At 36.6% G+C, this 17,671-nt stretch overlaps 1 protein-coding gene across 5 annotated transcripts in view; it reads left to right on the top strand.

Moving 5' to 3' along the window:
• The first annotated feature begins 879 nt into the window (after positions 1 to 879).
• The window catches only part of LOC132036189 (rRNA biogenesis protein RRP5), a 45,823-nt gene continuing 29,031 nt past the window's right edge, over positions 880 to 17,671 (top strand). For 4 of the 5 annotated variants that reach the window (XM_059426484.1, XM_059426467.1, XM_059426476.1 and 1 more), the window contains exons 1-5: positions 882 to 1,087; positions 1,290 to 1,501; positions 1,732 to 1,875; positions 5,339 to 5,515; positions 8,849 to 8,942. In XM_059426484.1, the coding sequence (XP_059282467.1) occupies positions 970 to 1,087; positions 1,290 to 1,501; positions 1,732 to 1,875; positions 5,339 to 5,515; positions 8,849 to 8,942 (745 nt within the window). In that variant the 5' untranslated portion in view covers positions 882 to 969. Of the gene's footprint in view, positions 1,088 to 1,289; positions 1,502 to 1,731; positions 1,876 to 5,338; positions 5,516 to 8,848; positions 8,943 to 17,671 lie in introns of all 5 variants that reach the window. The other variant, XM_059426491.1, reaches the window with a different exon arrangement.

The following is a 17,671-nucleotide window of genomic DNA, read 5'->3' as shown; positions in this document are numbered from 1 at the left end:
TTATATACCCACGTTTCCTACACAATCTGAATATACGACAACAAAATTACTAAAATTGGAATTTAAAACAAAATTAATAAAATTGGAATTTAAACAAACATCTGGCAGGCACTCGATATATACTCGTCTTAGAGAGAACTGATTACCATTTCTGTTTTTTATACTCGGTGTGTCCATAAAAAAGTTCCGTTCCTGAACTACTTTAACTCGACACTGAGTTTAAAACAATTTTTTGCGCGGATTGTCCTTCTTATGGACTGGCTTTTAATTTTTGTCTCTGCTTTTCATTTAATGAAAATTTGTAGGCCAAAGTACCCTTATTCACTGGCCTACGAAACCAGAGATTCTGGGTCCGATCCCCAGCAGACTCATAAAAAAAAATCGCAAGGAAAAGTTTCTATACGGCATAAGTTCTGTAGAAATGAAGTTATCTAGCATGAGTTGTGTAGTAACTAATTCACTCGATATAAGTTTATAGAAATTTTGACTTTTCTGCATAAGTTACTTAGAAATCAAGTTATGGCAGAGAACTTAATTCCTACGGAACTTATGCCGGATAAGGTAAAGTTTTTGTAAAACTTTGCCAGAAAAAGTTGCGAAATAGGTCATAAATAAGGGTAGGCTGGATTTCTTTTTATTTTTTATTTTTTCGATGTCAGGAATATTTTCAACCCTTTTTTTATTACTTAAAGTGCCGAAAGATAAAACTTAAAAGACCAGACATTTGAGGGCCAAAAATTAAAGATAACCCCAACACAGGCCATTCGTGCCAGTTTAAAGACTTTTAACAAAGTAAAGGCCAGCCGAAACAGGGGCATTTCTGGGAATGACCCGTTGGGAAATTATATGAAAACCTAACAGTGTGTCGCAAAGTCATTCTTAAACCCTTACTTAAACCCTGCTTCAGTTTCTTCCTCGTCCGACAACAACGTCGCATTGTTAACTCTGGAAAAAGAAAAGTGTAGAAACATGGCACCACCGAAATCCCAAAGCAAAAAAGTTTCGAAACCTGCTTTGAGGAATGTTGACAAGGGAAAAAGCAAAGATAAAATCTCAATTGAAGATGAAGTTCCCGACTTCCCTAGAGGTACGTACTCAAACACCTTTCAAAAAGTTATAAACCCGTGTTAGAATTCCTGGAACGGAACAAAATAAAGTTGGGTCAAGTGAATAAATGGATAGGGCTGCAGCTTCAATTAAATTATAGGGAAAGAAAAAAACAACGAGCTTTTGTTCTTAATTTGAATGATTCCCAATCTAATTAGACGTTAAATATTGTTTGTTTGTAGGTGGGGGAAGTAGTTTGAGCAGGGAAGAGTTGGATGAAGTTCGAGGTGAGGTAGATGCTGAGTTTGAGGCTGAAGAGAGATTGTTGAAGAAGAGAAAGAAGCAAAAAAGGACTAGTACTAGTAGTACTACCCAAGATGATGATTTGGGTTCCCTTTTTGGCGGTGGAATCAATGGAAAATTGCCTAGGTTTCCTAACAGGATCACCTTAAAGGTTGGTATCCAATGGAGTTTCTTATTTTTGTTGACAACTCATCATGTGCTGAGGCGGATCTGTGATTTAAACTTTATGGGCTCAACCTTTCAGGATTCTTAGTTGAACTCGTTGTATTTTAAAAGTTATGGGTTCATGTCTACTATTTTTACACATATATTTATGCTCCGCGTCGAAAATTAGGGGTTCAACCAACATGTCTCTTGAACATTTAACTGTTTTACTTTCAGAATATATGTCCTGGAATGAAGCTGTGGGGAGTGGTTTCTGAAGTAAATGAGAAAGATATTGTTGTCAGTCTCCCAGGAGGCTTGCGCGGCTTAGTTCAACCATCTGAAGCACTTCCTCCTTTCCTCCACCATCAACCAAAACTGGTATGAATTGTATTCTTATTCAATTCCTAAACTCCTTTTATTAATCAAATTTAACAAGCCCGAGTTTTAATCGTTTGGCGAATTTGAATTATTATCTTGTGTACGGTGCATTGGTTTCTTCAATTTTATCTACTCAATAAATGGGAGGATAAAAGAAGAAGGTGAGGTACTGTAACCAACCAAAAAGTGATGTTCCAACACTAGTTCAATCTTATTGACTGAAATGCTCAGGCTATTGGATTAGATCTTCCAACTAATTCTCTCTGTGTTTACTTAAAAGTTTTTCTAAAGTAAATAATCTCTCTTTTATAATCCGCATTTGAAAAGTGTCTAAACTAAAATATCCTCAACTTATCCAATAATTGTTCATGTGTATAACATTGAATTTCTGAACATTGCACTAGAAATACTTTTTTCCCTCTATTGAGAAAACTAAAAAACAAAGAAGAAAACAAGTGAAACTCAAATATTTAGGAGTGAATAAACTTAAGAACATACATTATATGAAGTCCTAGTTAATGAAAAAAATATGTGTACCAAAAAATGTTTTCCTTCTTGACATACTTTTAGCTTTCTTAGATTTGAATTTTGAGAATTTTAGTTCATCCTTCTGAATATTTTGTTTTTGATTGTCCCCATCCTTAAAATTTTTGGGTTGTTATTTCCGAAAGTTTCTTTTCATTTTTTTGTACTTTTTCTTCGATAACCGAGAAATTTCTATGAGTTTGTGGTGACATTTTGGTCAACACTTCAACAAAGCCAAACAAGTGTTGAAACATCATGCCATGGTTTTTGAAGAAATGCATTAGAAGCAAGTAGCATACACAGAGGATAAAGATCGGTTGAGATGGTTTGGTTATGTCCAATGTCGACCTCTAGATGCACCGGTCGTAGGTGTGAATCCATGGTGATTGAAGGTGTTTAAAGGGGACGGGGTAGGCCTAAAGTCACATTTAGAGAAGTTGTATAAAAAATCCTACAATCTCTCGGAATTCGTGTAGATTTGGCACAAAAATAGGGTAAAATGGAAGAAAAGATTCATATAGGCAATATCAATTAGTTGTGGTTAAGGTTTAGTCCTCTAGGAGCTTTCAATCTTGTTAGAGATTAAGAGCAACTCACTCCAGAAAGCAGTGTTATTAAAAGCGAAAAGCACTAAAAAGCTCTAAGGTCAGCTGGGGCTTTAAGCACAAAGCGCAAATAAAGCATGGGCTTTAATGAAAAAAGGCGCAATGGTGAAAAAATGTATATATATATATCTATATATATGTTTAGTCCAATACTACTAATAATAAGCATGAACAACAAATATATGGACAAAGAAATTGTAAAAACATTACGATAAAGTGAAATATCAATTATCTAGTGTCACCTCTTCAAGAGAGGCTCATTGTTAAGGAAAAGTATGTCTTAGAGCCTTGTTGATGACACTGAAGCACAAATAAAGCGAGGCGAAGTGCTCAACATGTTTTGAGCCTCGCTTCAGGGCTTAAGTGCGCCTTTGACAACACTGCCAGATAGTTAAGATGAACTGTAACTTGATCTTCAGTTTTTGGTGTAAAGAATTTTGTATAGAGGAGGCTGACTCCATACTAGGCTTTTTAGAAGCCTTGTGAAACGTACATAGGCTTTTTACTTTTGCATTACAGTGGCCAGCACTCCCTTTGTGCTGATGAATAAAATGTTACCATTCTCAAAAAGTCTTTTAGAGACTAATATTAGTAGAATATCTAGAGAATTTCTAGTGGCAGGCAATCTAGATTTTCAAATATTGAATTAGTATTGATCTAAATGAAGCATTATGGTTAGTGATGATTCATTTTGCCGATTCCAACTTGCTTGGCATTGAGGCACAATTATTTTTGTTGAAGAAATGCAGTAGAAACTATATAATCAATAATTGGTTTAAGGTTTTACCCCCACTACTGTTTGGTTAAATTAAATGGAAAAGTTTTTGATTCCATATGTTTATTGTTTCTCAAGGCTTACTAAACGATATATCGTTATTGCATCTCAAGAAAATTCTGTTGTACCACTTCCTTTACTCCTAATGAAACCTTCGGTTAGCATTTCAATCAATTCATATCGTTTGAGTTCTTAGCCAATTTCTTGAGAATTACTATTTCATGAGAACCAACATGTCAGCGGTAAAATGATCTTATTACTTTAATTGAGTTCCCAGATATTACTATTGCAAAACATTTCCATTGTAGAAAGGTATTTTTGTTTAGGTTCAAATATAGATAAACATTGAGCAAATAAAACTTCTACCTTATCTTAAAAAAAAAAAAAAAAAAAAACATTGAGCAAATAGCATATTTGAAATATGTTATATCATGAGAGCTTTGGTCAGTCTTTTAATGGATTCATATCCTTTTAGTTCTCTTAGCCAATATCTTGAGAACCATCATGAGAGGTGTGGAGTAGTTACTATCTATATGAAAACCAACCGGTCAAGGTTCAAATGATTTTTTCCCTTGAACTTGAGTTTCCGGCTATTACTGCGCACCATTTTTAGAATAGAAAGGTCATATTTTTTAAGGTTAAAGATGGTCAAACAATTAAGCTGTAGTGTATTCGAAGTATATTACATCCACAAGAGTCATTGTTTGGTACAAAAATTGATATTTTGTGGAGAGGAAGAGCTCAACTTTTTTCACTTTCCATGACCAGGAAAAGTTTATTAATAAAATCATCGAGGCTTGCACCACAAATCAAAAAGTGAGGGGAGATTTCCATATGTAACCCCATTACTTGAGACATATAATGTGAACCTTTGAATTGGAAGCTTTTACAGATTTATACACATACTTGGATTTGTGAGGATTATTCTAAATTGCTGATTTACTGTTCTATGCTAGAGGAAAACATTGGTAGTCTTTTCTAATAATGAAATGATGATATAACATCCAGATATGACATCTCTTTCGCAGTGCATAAATTAGATTGAGTCTTTGTGTATAACCTTTATGACTTATTAAAGATATAATCCTCCAAGTTTTTTCCTTTCACCAAAGAGATCTTATCATTGACAGAATTTATCTATTTTTTTGTTTAATTTTTGAGGTAATAAACAAATTAGACAAATGAATAATAGCTAAAATATTGGGTGCAGACAGAGCGCTTGATTCCATATACATCTTGTATGAGGATTTTCCCCTTTCAGTTAAAAATGTGTATTGCTTTATCAAATAGGGGGAAAACACTTGAATCAAGTAATTCTAGTTAAGGTAAATTGAAGCCAAGGTTCCTTAAATTTCAACATAGTTTATTGTCTCTCCTCTAATAAAGTAGTTGTTGAAGATATTGCCTATTCTATTATTGTGTTATTTTATTTTTTCTAATAGCTTAATTTACCTTCACAGTCAGAGATGGGCCATCTTCTTTCTAGCGTATATAGATATTGCCTATTCTTAATGATTGAGTTGTTTTGTTTTTCTAATAGCTTAATTTACCTTCGCAGTTGGAGACGGACACCAATTTTCTTTCTAGTGTATATCACGTCGGGCAGCTGGTTTCTTGCATCGTCTTGCACTTGGATGACGATAAGAAAGAATCAGGGAAGAGAAAGATTTGGCTTTCCTTGCGTCTTGCTTTATTGCACAAGAACTTAACACTTGACGTTATTCAAGAAGGAATGGTATGTTAATTATCTTTTCGTTAGCACCATTTTGAGTTATGTTTTACTGTGCTGTAGCCTAAATAAGGAGGTTGTTACAAGATGAGGTTGTTATAATTACCTTTTGCTAAAAAAGAAAAAGTGAAGGCTTCATTTTTTCCCCAAGAGAGATAGTCCTGCCTTTTGCTCTAGGTCGAGGAGAAAATTAGGAAGTACCCGTCAAAAAACAAAAAAACAAAATTAGAAATTATACGACAATCTGATTTGTGTTTCTGATTTTGAGACATGAGATGACAACAAATACTTGAGAAAAGAGTGAATAAACTTGACAAATTGTTAATTTTCTGTTACGGGTTAAAGCAATAAGGAAGATATTGTATGATACCTCAGAAATCCACCTTATGGAAAAGATAATTCAGAGATCCAAGTGAATGTATACATTAATCAATCAATCAATTATGTCTGAATTCGAAAAAAGAAGATTTGGTTATATGAATCCTCTGTAACCATTCTTCTTTATTCAAGCCAAGATCATTCCAATATTACTTTGCACTTTAAGGCGAATTCTCTCTAATGGTATAGCTGCTTTAAGTTCCACACTGAACTCTACACTGGCATACAGGTTTATCCAAAACCATTCTGCTTTATTCTAGCCAAGATCGTTCCAATATTTCTTTGCTCGTAAATACATCGCCCTTTAAGGCGAATTCTGGACTCTCTAATGTTAGAGCTTCTTTAAATTTCACACTGAACTCTATACCAGATACCAGTTTGTTAAAAAAAAAAAAAAAAAAAAAACACACACACACACACTAGCATGGTTAATATATTTTTTTTTTTGAAAAGGTAACACTTGTATATATATCCAAAAATAAGACCTTCCACAAACAGTTACAGGTCTCCATAGTTACAAAGGAGTAGTAAGAAGATCTTCAATCCTATAACAAAAACTTATATAAAACCTAAGACGATCTTCCATATACTCCTGCTTACACCAAAAATAGAATAAAGCAAGATTGTTCATCTTCATCTTATGAATAGAATTTCACTTATCTTCAAAACATCTAAGGTTCCTTTCTCTCCACAGAGATCACAGATGCAAACTGGTATGATTCTCCATCTCTCTTTTTGGCCAGAAAGGATGCCATAACTACTCCACATCTCCAGGACTTGTACAATTCTCATAGGCATAATCCATGATAACCCTTTCATATTGATAAATAAACTCCATAACTGAAAGGTAATCCTGCAGTGTATAAAGAGCTAACATTGTCTCTTCTTCTCCACATAAGAAGCACCTTGGACTAAGATGAATACCCCTTTTCATGAGATTTTCCCGAGTCAGAACTGCCTGCTTAATTAGCAGCCAGAAAAACAAGATACTTTGTGAGGGATCTTAGCTTTCCATATCAATTTCCAGGGCCAGTGATCAATCATGAAAATGTTAAAAGTCTTATATGCCTCCTTTACAGAATACATGCCTTGATTGTGATTCTGCCAGATTAGGTAGTCTTCAGCATCAGATAGTCCTTTAAATTGCTGCAAGGTCTTGAAGAAATCTGCTAATCTCTGAATCTCCCAGTCATTTAGAAGTGTTCTAAAACTCAAGTTCCACACTTGATTAGACCATACCTCTGCCATTGTAGCATTTTGTTGCTGGTTAGTGATGTGTATATCTTTTTTTTTTTGATGAAGTGGTTAGGGATGTATATATCTTGGAATAAAAGTTTCAAATTACCCTGTTCTATCCAATTGTCTTACCAAAAGGTTATCTTCATGCCATTTCCTTCCTTTAATCTGCAGTTTCTTTTGAGCTTTGGCCATTGATACCTGATAGCTCTGCATAGGCTAGTTCCATAAGTACTTGTTACAGTCTTAGTTGTCCAGTTGTTTTTCCTTTCATATTTCAAACCTATCACCTCTTTCCAAAAGGATTGTTCATTGGAAGCAAATCTCCAAAGCCATTCCATCAAAAGACTCGGATTCTGACCTTTCAAATTCCTTATTCCCTAGCCCCTGCCTTTTGCTCCTTATTAGTTCCTCCTATTTAACCAGATGGATCTTCTTAGTGTCAGTGTTACCCTGCCAAAGGAAGTTCCTTCTCAAGACATCCAGTCTCTCAATAACACTATTAGGAATGGGGAAGACACACATCATTTATGGAGGCATGGGATTAAGAACACTATTGATCAGTGTTAATCTCTCCCCCAAAGATAGATATTGGCTCTTCCAATTTACTAGCCTTCTTTCACATTTCACAAGCTCCCCATTCCATATTCCTATGGACCTGCTTTTAGCACCAAGGGGCATGCCCAAACAAACTGTTGGCAATTCCCCAGATCTTCCCCCGGGACCTCAATTAAGGAGGATAAATTGTTACCTTGTTTGCTGGATATAAGAAGCTTTTATTCCAGTTAATGTGTAAACCTGACACTACTTCAAAAAGGATAAAGATAACACTAAGAATCTTTAGTTGCTCCGGGTTAGCATCACGAAAGATTAGAGTATCATCAGCATATTGGAGATGATTAATCTCCATATCTGCCTATTAGAAACGTTGAAGCGACAAAACACGTGGATAGGGTAAATAAAGCAAATGTGCGCACCGAAACACGTGAAGCGACAACCGAATGGATTGAGTAAATTAGCATATCAAATCGTTCAGGGTGAAGGTTGAAGGTTGTTTCACAAAATGGGGCGAATTTTATCATTAGGAGAAGATATATTATGAATTACATTGTGATTGTGATGAAGAAACAAAATACACTAGGCAATATGTAGGAAGTTAAGATAAAAGGTGATTGAGAAATCTACAATGCTTTTTAACAGTATTATTACAAATGCCAGCATTCCTATGTATGCATTGTTAAGTGCAGGATCTAAAGGGAAAGAGTTCAACGCTTTTGCTGAGAGATGTGTTAAAAATTGGAGAGAATAAGCAGAAAGCAAGGTCACTATGTCTGCTGATTGACAGAAGGAACACACACAGAGTAGGAAAGAAAAACTAATTAGCTTGTAGCTTAAACGGTATAAAGATCTGGTGGGATGGCCATTTTTCGGGCCTGCTTTGCGTTTCGAGCCACCATTTGAAAAGTAATAGGGAAATAGCCATACTTTAATGCGAAAATAAAATGAAGTTCTTAGTTTTGAACTTATAAAGGTTTGAATACGATGAATCCTTCGTTGGTTTTGAAACTCCAGCAATTTTTTGTGCCTAATCAACTTTTGGAACTGGTGTAATAAACTCCCTTTTGTATTCTGCTAAATTCTTGTTCTTTAAATGATAAATTCACATTCCTTTACCTGATATTATGCGTTTTCCTGAACATGTGGCATATTTTTTGCTATGTACAGATTCTTAGTGCATACGTGAAAAGCATGGAAGACCATGGCTATATAATTCATTTCGGGTTGCCTTCCTTCTCAGGATTTATGCCAAAAGAATCAGGTAATCTTCACGTCCACTCAAATACTCCCTTTTGATTCATTCTCTGACTGACAAAAATATTAGCTGCTCCTAGAAGCTGGATAATCTAAAACAATCAGATCTACATATCTATATGCAGATCCCTCAACCGCCTTGCTTTATTAAACCTAATGTAGCTCTGTAGGGCTAAGTTTTCTGTTTCTGTGGCTTTTATGCTGTGTTTATCTGGGGCTTGGATGTCATTTCTTGAAAGTGTGTTCTTGATTAACTTTCATAAAGCAAAAGGATATGCATTTTTCCTTCATGCATTTGTTTGAAGGGAAAAAGAAATCTGATTGTAGGAAGAACCAAACTTCCTTATAATATCCTGCCAACAACAACAACAACATACCCAGTATAATCCCACCAGGTGGTGTCTGGGGATGCAGAGTATACACAGACCTTAACTTGTGACGGGTAGAGAGGCGGTTTCCGATAGACCCCCGGCTCAAGGAGAGATGAAAAAGCAGTAGTAGTAACAATAAACAGTAATAATAAGCAGTAATACCAGCAAGATAATAAGATAACAGAGTGAAGGAATAAGCAAACATAACGAAGATACTAATACTCCTAGTACGAAAAAGAAATCCGTGCGCAACCTACTAACCCTCTACCCTGATACTCGATCTCCACACCTATCAAGGGTCACGTCCTCGGTAAGCTAAAGCTGCACCATATCCTGCCTAATCACCTCCCCACATCACTTCTTAGACCTACCTCTCCCTCTTCTAAGCCCAACCACGGCCAACCTCTCACACCTCCTCACCGAAGCATCTGCAGATCTCCTCTGCATGTGTCTGAACCATCTCAACCTCCCTTCCCGCATCTTGTCCACTATGAGGGACACTCCTACCTTGTCCCGAATAACTTCATTTCTAATCTTATCTTTCCTGGTATGCCAACACATCCTTTTCAACATCCTCATTTCTGCTACCTTCATATTCTGGACATGAGCTTTCTTAACAGGCCAACATTTCGCCCCATACAACATAGTCGGTCTAACCACCACTCTGCAGAACTTGCCTTTAAGTCTTGATGACACCTTCTTATCACACAAAGTGCCAGAAGCAAGCCTTCACTTCATCCATCCCGCTCCAATACGATATATGACATCCTCGTGAATCTCCCATGGCCTTGGATATCTGACTCCAGGTGTTTGAAACTTCCTTAATTGGAGATGACTTGGGTATCAAGCCTCACGTCCTCGACCGCTTCCTGAATCACGCCATTGAACTTGCACTCCAAGTATTCTGTCTTAGTCCTACTCAACTTGAAACCTTTAGACTCCAGGGTCTGTCTCCACACTCTAGCTTCGTGTTAACACCGCTCCGCGTCTTATCAATTAGAACTATGTTATCTGCGAATACCCCATGCGCCATGTCACCTCCCTTGAATGTGACGCGTCAGGGCGTCCATTAGGGGCACAGTTTGGGCCAACCCGAAATCCAAACTTTTTAATTTGGATATTTGGATTATGGATTGGACTTCGGATTTTATTTTTTAAAATTTATGGATTTTGGATTGGATATGGGTTTAGTACTATGGATTTTTGGATATCCGAAAATCCGAAATTTTTATACCTTTTATCTAGCCCTACCTATATCATATGTGCCCAGTACTAATAAGTATAGTTTTTAAAGGTCCAATAGATTAGGACCTAAGGCCCTACCCATTAAAATATTAAATTCAATATACAATTCTCTACTAAATTAAATATAATATAGGGTTTTCTTACTTCTCAAGTCTCACGTTAGTGTCACCCACGGCAGAATTCTTTGTTATTTTTCCAAATGACTACTTAAATTTTATTTTGTTCATTTCCACTTTTCCAGAATGCTTTTATTTTGTATGGATTTACTATGTTGGACATGATTTGGATTTGTTAATCCTAATTTGAACTGGGATGCTTTTTTTACTGAGCAATTAAGATTTAGATTTACCTCTGGTGGAACTAACACATGAATTTCGTTCCTAATAAGTTTGCCTTAAGTTTCAAGAGTCAAATCCGAAATATCCAAACCGAATAATCCGAAACCGAACTTACAATATCCTATCCAATCCGAACTTATTTGGATTGGATTTGGATTGTAATTTCTTCAATCCGAAAACCGAATATCCAAACCGAAAATTTCATATCCAATTCGATGGCCCGAATGCCCACCCCTAGCGTCCATCACCAAGGCATTTATAATATCCTGCCAAAAGTACTTAATTTGGATGATTGATGTTGCTCTGCTCCCAAAATGCAGAGAGACTTGCGAAGGCACATGCGGGTGAAGTCTTCTGCAGAAGAAAAACGTGTTACGAGTAAGTGGAGAGGAGAGATCTCCAGAGATTCTTATCTCATTCCATTCCAGTGGCCCAACCAGTAACCAACGGTGAAAACTCAAAAATTCATGGTTTCCCGGTAGAACCCTATTTCTCCCAAGTTGTTTCGGAACCGGAAAAAAGAAGCTGGTTTTTCGCACTTTCGCCTTTATTGAGGAGATATAAAACAAGCTTACTTACTAATAAAGCGGCAAGAAGCACCTTCTTTCTCAAAGTCAACTTTCTCTCCCTTTTTACTAGTAGTTGAGTGCTCGTTGTTGTTCGGATCTTGACTGGATCCGAGCTTCCCAAGCTCTATGCTGGTAGGGAACTCTGCAAGGGTCTTACCACCTTCTTGATTGACTATATTTGTGAAATAAATATATAGAAGTGTCCCCTATTTAAGAGTTAAGTTCTTATTTGAGGTGGTTCAAACTATTTAACGTTGTATTAGAGCAAACCCAACTCTTTGTATGAGCCTAATCGTCACTAATTAATAAAATACTTTCATGTGGTGGAGTGTGTTGCATACTTAAATATATAAATAAATAAAACTATCTCATCTCTAAGAGTGAAAAGTCAACTGTCAGGCACTTTTTTATCCTTTTCTATATCTAAGTTGAACTTTGATGTATTTGTATGTTGAGGATATCATTTTTAGAATCAATATTACTTTTCGTTGTGGGATATGCTTATATCCTCTTTTTGCAAGGCCAATTTTGATAGCGATGGTAGTGTAGTAAATTTCAACTTTTGAACGGACAGTATGGAGCTAAAGTTACCATTGAGCTTCTTAAGGGGCATAGAATTTTTTTGGTTTGACTCAAAACATTCTTTCCTGTTGTCTTTGTTGGAGCACACAAGAATAATACCCTGTACAAATGACAAGGCGAATTTGATGATAGACATATTCGACAAGAACTTTTTCTTTTGTGGATATCTTTTGTACATATTTATGTTTTATTGGAAATAAACTTCTTGAAAAATGAACAAATTAGGTCTTGTTTGTTTGAACCTTGTAATTTTGTGATGTGATGATTTTGGTGAGACTCGTCTTTAAGAGCATTTTTCTTGCATCTAGTTTGAATCATATTTAGTGAGACGGAGACTATACGAGGTTGTTTGGTTCACATATTAGTTATGCAAGAATTACGATGTAGAGTGGAGGGATCTTTTTTTTCCCCGACAAAAGTTAGATAACCTTATGAATGATAGGACAAACACCAATACACAAGTTACTGAAAAGTAGAACACCTACAAAAAGTATAGTTTTCTACGAATGACACCAATCTTCAATACATATAGGAACCTCATGGGTTCCCAAAAAGAAGTAAGGAATAAGAGGTTATTCCTCAAACGTGTAATATCATTCTCTACCCCTTCAAAAGCTCTCCTATTTTTTCCCGCATGATCCACCTAAGTGTTTTTTATAAGGTAAGTAATTTTATAAATGATGGAAAAATATTTAAGATGTATACAAAAAAAGAGAGAACCTACAACAAAATATGGTTCTCTATGAGAGAACACCAGTCCTCTATACTCAAAGTCACCTCATGAGTGCACAAAAATAAAATAAAAACAAGAGACTATTTGCAACTTAACAAAATCACCAACGACTCCTTCAATTGCTCTCATATTTCTCTCTCTCCATAGAACCGACATAATGGCTAATGGAGCAATATCCCAAACCCCCTGTATTCTCTTCTCCTTGAAGGCCCAACTATACAATGCCCCCTTCACTGTACCCATAGTATCCCAAACCAATTTAGGACCACTGACCATAAGTGCTTAGCCAGTAGCCATGTGGCAATGCAACAAGAGATGATCTACATCTTCTTTCGAACATCTCCACATGTAGCACCAATTAACATAGGTGATCCTCTTCTTCTTGAGGTTCTCTGCTGTAGGATCACAACCACGCAAAGAAACACACCTTCCTAGGCATATATGGAAATTCAAATAGACTGTTGTCAAAAATCTGATTTCTCTCTCACTAGCAAGCTTTGGTAACATGATTTGGCGGTGAATAAGCCATCCCACTTTCACACCGTCTCACAACCACGCAAAGAAACACACCTTCCTAGGCATATATGGAAATTCAAAAAGACTGTTGTCAAAAATCTGATTTCTCTCTCACTAGCAAGCTTTGGTAATATGATTTGGCGGTGAATAAGCCATCCCACTTTCACACCGTCTCCACAAGTCAGAAGTGTTTTATGGTGCATTTTGCCTATATAAATATAAAGATATAATCAGGAAGATCAGACACTATTTAAAGAGGTGGTCCCACATAAGTATGGCCAAAATGGGAAATGGTGTACGTATGAGGTGACAAATACCTATGGTGTGGGGATATGGAGGACCATTAGAGCTTTCTGGCTTGCTCTGAAGGCAAATGTTAACTACAAGGTGCGTAGGGGTGACAAGATTCTTTTCTGGAAGGAAAATTAAGATGGACAGGGGACATTACAACTACTGTTTTCTAGCTTATTTTGCACAAATCCAGATAGTACAATAGAGGAGATGTGGTCTCCCCAAGGCTGGAATTTAGTCTTCAGAAGACTTTTAAATGATTGGGAAATAGCATGGGTAGCAGAACTACTGACAGTTTGGTGGATTTCAAGGAACTAATTTTGAGCCCGATAAATTGACATGAAAGCGTAATCAAGATGGACTGTTCTTTGTGAACAGATTGTACAACAAGGGTTTGATGGAAATAACAGGGGAGGACACCAGGACCTTGGAAATCCGTTTGGAAGAGTGTGGCACCAACTAAGGTGAAGTGTTTCACCTAGCTGGTAGCTTGGAGAGCTTGTTTGACTCATGAAGCACTACAAAAAAGAGGAATTAACATTGCTTCAAGAATGCACATTATGCAAGGAGGCCTTAAAGACAAACAATCACCTTTTCCTTCACTGTAAAGTTACGGCACAAGTCTGGGCATTGTCGTTAACTTGGCTAACGTGAACTGGGCTATGCCTGAACACACTGCAGATCTTCTAAGCTGTTGGATAAGAAGGGGAGGGAGCAAGAGTCAGAAGATTTTGTGGAAAACAGTTCCTGCCTGCATCTGGTGGAACATTTGGAAGGAAAGAAATGACAGAATCTTTAAAGGCAGAGAAAGTTCATTGCAGAAGATCCAATGGAAGGTCATTACTTCATTAAGTTTTCGGTGTAAAGAACAATATGTAGAAGAGGAAGTTCAGTTAGTGGACTTTTTAGGATTACTGTAAGTATTTCTTTTTCAGTAAAGTGTAAATTTTTGGAGGTGGTCAGCATACCCTTAATGCTGAGGAATACAAAGTTACCAGTTTCCAAAAAAATAAATAAAAAATCAACCATGCTTTGTAACTTTTCCATCTGTGAAAATGGTGAATTGGGTCTGGATGATCCAAATATTAAAGGAAATGCCCCGGTGATGGTAGGGAAGCGAGGAACTTCCAAAAATGTTTGTTCTATGAGGGAAGCGAATGTTTTATCCCCAAATTCTACTTCAGTGACATTTAACTGTGGCGATATCGGCGGTGAAGGAGTTGTAGAGGAAAATATCTGTCCAGTAGCCATTATTTAAAGGGGGAGATGATTGACAGAATGGGTGGGGGAGAAATACCTAAATTTTCAACTCTCTTGGTTTCTCGTCTCTTTCTTTCCATATGGTCCACATAAGCACTATATGAACTATTTTTCATGTTCTCCTCTTTCATTTCCTTCTAAATTTCCATTTTAGTTGCATGTCTATGTTAACTCCTAACATCACCCGTCTCTTTTTGAACATATCCGACAATATACCATAGACTATTGGTGAACTGGTAAATGATTAATATCCTTATCTGCCTTCTTCACATGAAATACCTATTTATGTAGGCCATTTTCTTTTTTCCAAGTTTAGAATAATAGCCCCATGCTATTGTAAATTAAAAAGAGACACTTGGTGCCGTCGGCACCCATGTTTAAGAATGAAGAAAGGTCATGTTTTACCTTGTCAACAAGTTATTATAAAATGATACCCTTGTAAACATGCCATTCCCTTATTCTTTTTCCATCCATCTATGAGAGCTTTGGTTGTTATTAATTTGAGCAATGGTTGATCTATCTACATAGAAAAAATAGAATAAATAAACCGGGATTATTTATTTAGGAGTACAATGAATACCAACTCAGTCTCGACGTAGAAAAGAATCCAAAACATAAAAAGAAAGTGGAATCACAGTGAATTTAGACTTGGAATTGGATACTTCATCAACACTTGGTATCTCTATACTTCCTGAACAACAACTTCTAGCAGCTCATCTAAGAAACTATTGCAATACTGAGAAAGTTTCTCATGGAAAGGGTTTCATTACGCCTTGTTTTTCGAATGGTCATGGGTTTATGGCAAGGGAACCTGTTATGTTCAATGTTGTTCATACTGAGCATGTAAAGCTTCAGCAAGAGGATGTATACAATCACAAATGCTGTTATGTGAGATAGTATGCAGGTGTATTGTCTTCCTTCTGCAAACGATTCGCTTGTGTTATGCGATGCTAAGAAGGATCCCACCTGAAGGGTACTCTTTTATGGTTTCAAGCAAGTGTGAAGACTGTGGGGAAGTCTTAAGAAGTGTAAGGTTATTCTAGTGGGTCAAGTCGCCAACATAAAGCAGGTGGTATAGGTTATCCGTTTTTAAGGTAAGATCCCTCCCAACATCTTACCTTGGACCAGTGTTTTCGAGAGTGCAAAGCGGGAAATAAGTGTCGGGGGTCTACTTTGCTTAAAGCGTGAAGCGTTTAAGCGGCGTGAAGCGAGCGCAATTTTTATTAAAATGAAAAAGCACCAAAAAACCTTGCACATATTAATTAAAATAACTAAATAAAAAATAAATAACTCAAAAAAAAAATCTTAGAATCTGATCATCCACCGGACCACCAGGTCAGCTTCATTGCATGGACTTTGTTGAGAATCTGTACGAACACGGTAAGAGATGTGATTAATACTCCCCATTTTTTAATTTAAGTGTCTTACTTTTCTTTTAGCCTGTTTAGAAAAGAACGCACCTTTCTATATTTATTAACTCTTTAATTTCTATATTTTACATGGCATGTTTAATACGACATGATTTGAAGGGCGTTTTGGTTCATTGCACACATCCAGTATTTTTGGGAGCGCGAAGCGCAAAAGAGCTACATGGGTCCGCCGCTTATAGTGTGAAGCAAAGCACCCACACAACTTTCTTTAAAAACTGCCAAAATAAACCTTACACAAAGTAGGATAACTAAATAGAAAAGAAAGAATTCAACAAAAATCTTATATATAAACAATTGGTTCAATTTAAGCAGTAGCAAACCCTAGACCTGAAGAGAAGCAGTAGTGAAACAGGTCTGAATGTAATTCTAAGAAACTAGCGACCCTTTTCTTTTCCTTCTTTAGAAGTCAACTTATTTTGTTTAAAAAAGAAAGAACGGTTCTTTTGCTTCACGATTCTGTCCAAAAAGCGGTCACGTCTTCACCTCACGTCGCCTCAGCCATCTGAAGTGTCCCACCACTGCCTCGCCTCACTTCACCACTTAAAGTGATGAAGCGAGCGCTTTTAACAATACTACCTCAGACTATCTTTGGTCACTTTTCACAAGCAGTGTGCCTTATGGAACTCGAGAGAGAGAGAGAGAACGTTATATTCTTTGCTGTCCTGAGCGTGGCACAGAGGTTGGGGAAATTGATGAGAGTTTTTTTTGTGGGAGGTAACAGAAAGTTCCCCCTAATTAAGCGGGAACCTATGCATCTCTTGTGAAGGTGGGGATATTGGGATCAGAGACTTGCAGGTGTTCAATAGAGCTCTTTATTGGGGAATTTCAGTTGTCAACCATATCCATAAGGCCTGTAAAGTCTTCAAAAGACGGAAATATTACGCATTATACTAGTTTCTTCTGTGCACTTCTGTTATCAATTATAAGAAATCAGTTGTGTATCACTAAGTTAATTTTTTTCCTCTAAATCATGTAGTCCTATTGGATTAAATTTTGCAAAAACTGGAGAGCTTTCACTAGCTGGATCTTGAAGCAGTTTCATGAGTTTAGGCTGAATCTATCGGACCATTTTCAGCAATATGCTTGCTGCAGTTCCTTGATTTTGATTGTTCTCCTTTTCCAATTTCTGGCAGTGAGAATTCTTTTTGCTCTTTCAGATACCAAGTTGGTACGATCAGTCTGTTCGTGAGAAATATTTCATCGGCACGAGTTTCCTAGTATAGAAATTGCTGTCTAAAAGTCATTTAAACTTTAATTTGCATATTTTCTTACCTTTCAACATCATTAGGTCATATTGGAAACAAAAAAACAGAATATTCTCTGCATGATAAAGCTAATTTATTGTTCTGCACCTTATAAAATATATATTGCTGCTGATTTGTTCTTGAGGCATTATTTTCA

The sequence above is a fragment of the Lycium ferocissimum genome, chromosome 2 (assembly GCF_029784015.1).
Source record: "Lycium ferocissimum isolate CSIRO_LF1 chromosome 2, AGI_CSIRO_Lferr_CH_V1, whole genome shotgun sequence".
Classification (NCBI taxonomy): domain Eukaryota; kingdom Viridiplantae; phylum Streptophyta; class Magnoliopsida; order Solanales; family Solanaceae; genus Lycium; species Lycium ferocissimum.
Note: the sequence above shows the minus strand (reverse complement) of the source record. Positions and strands in the feature narration are given on the sequence as shown.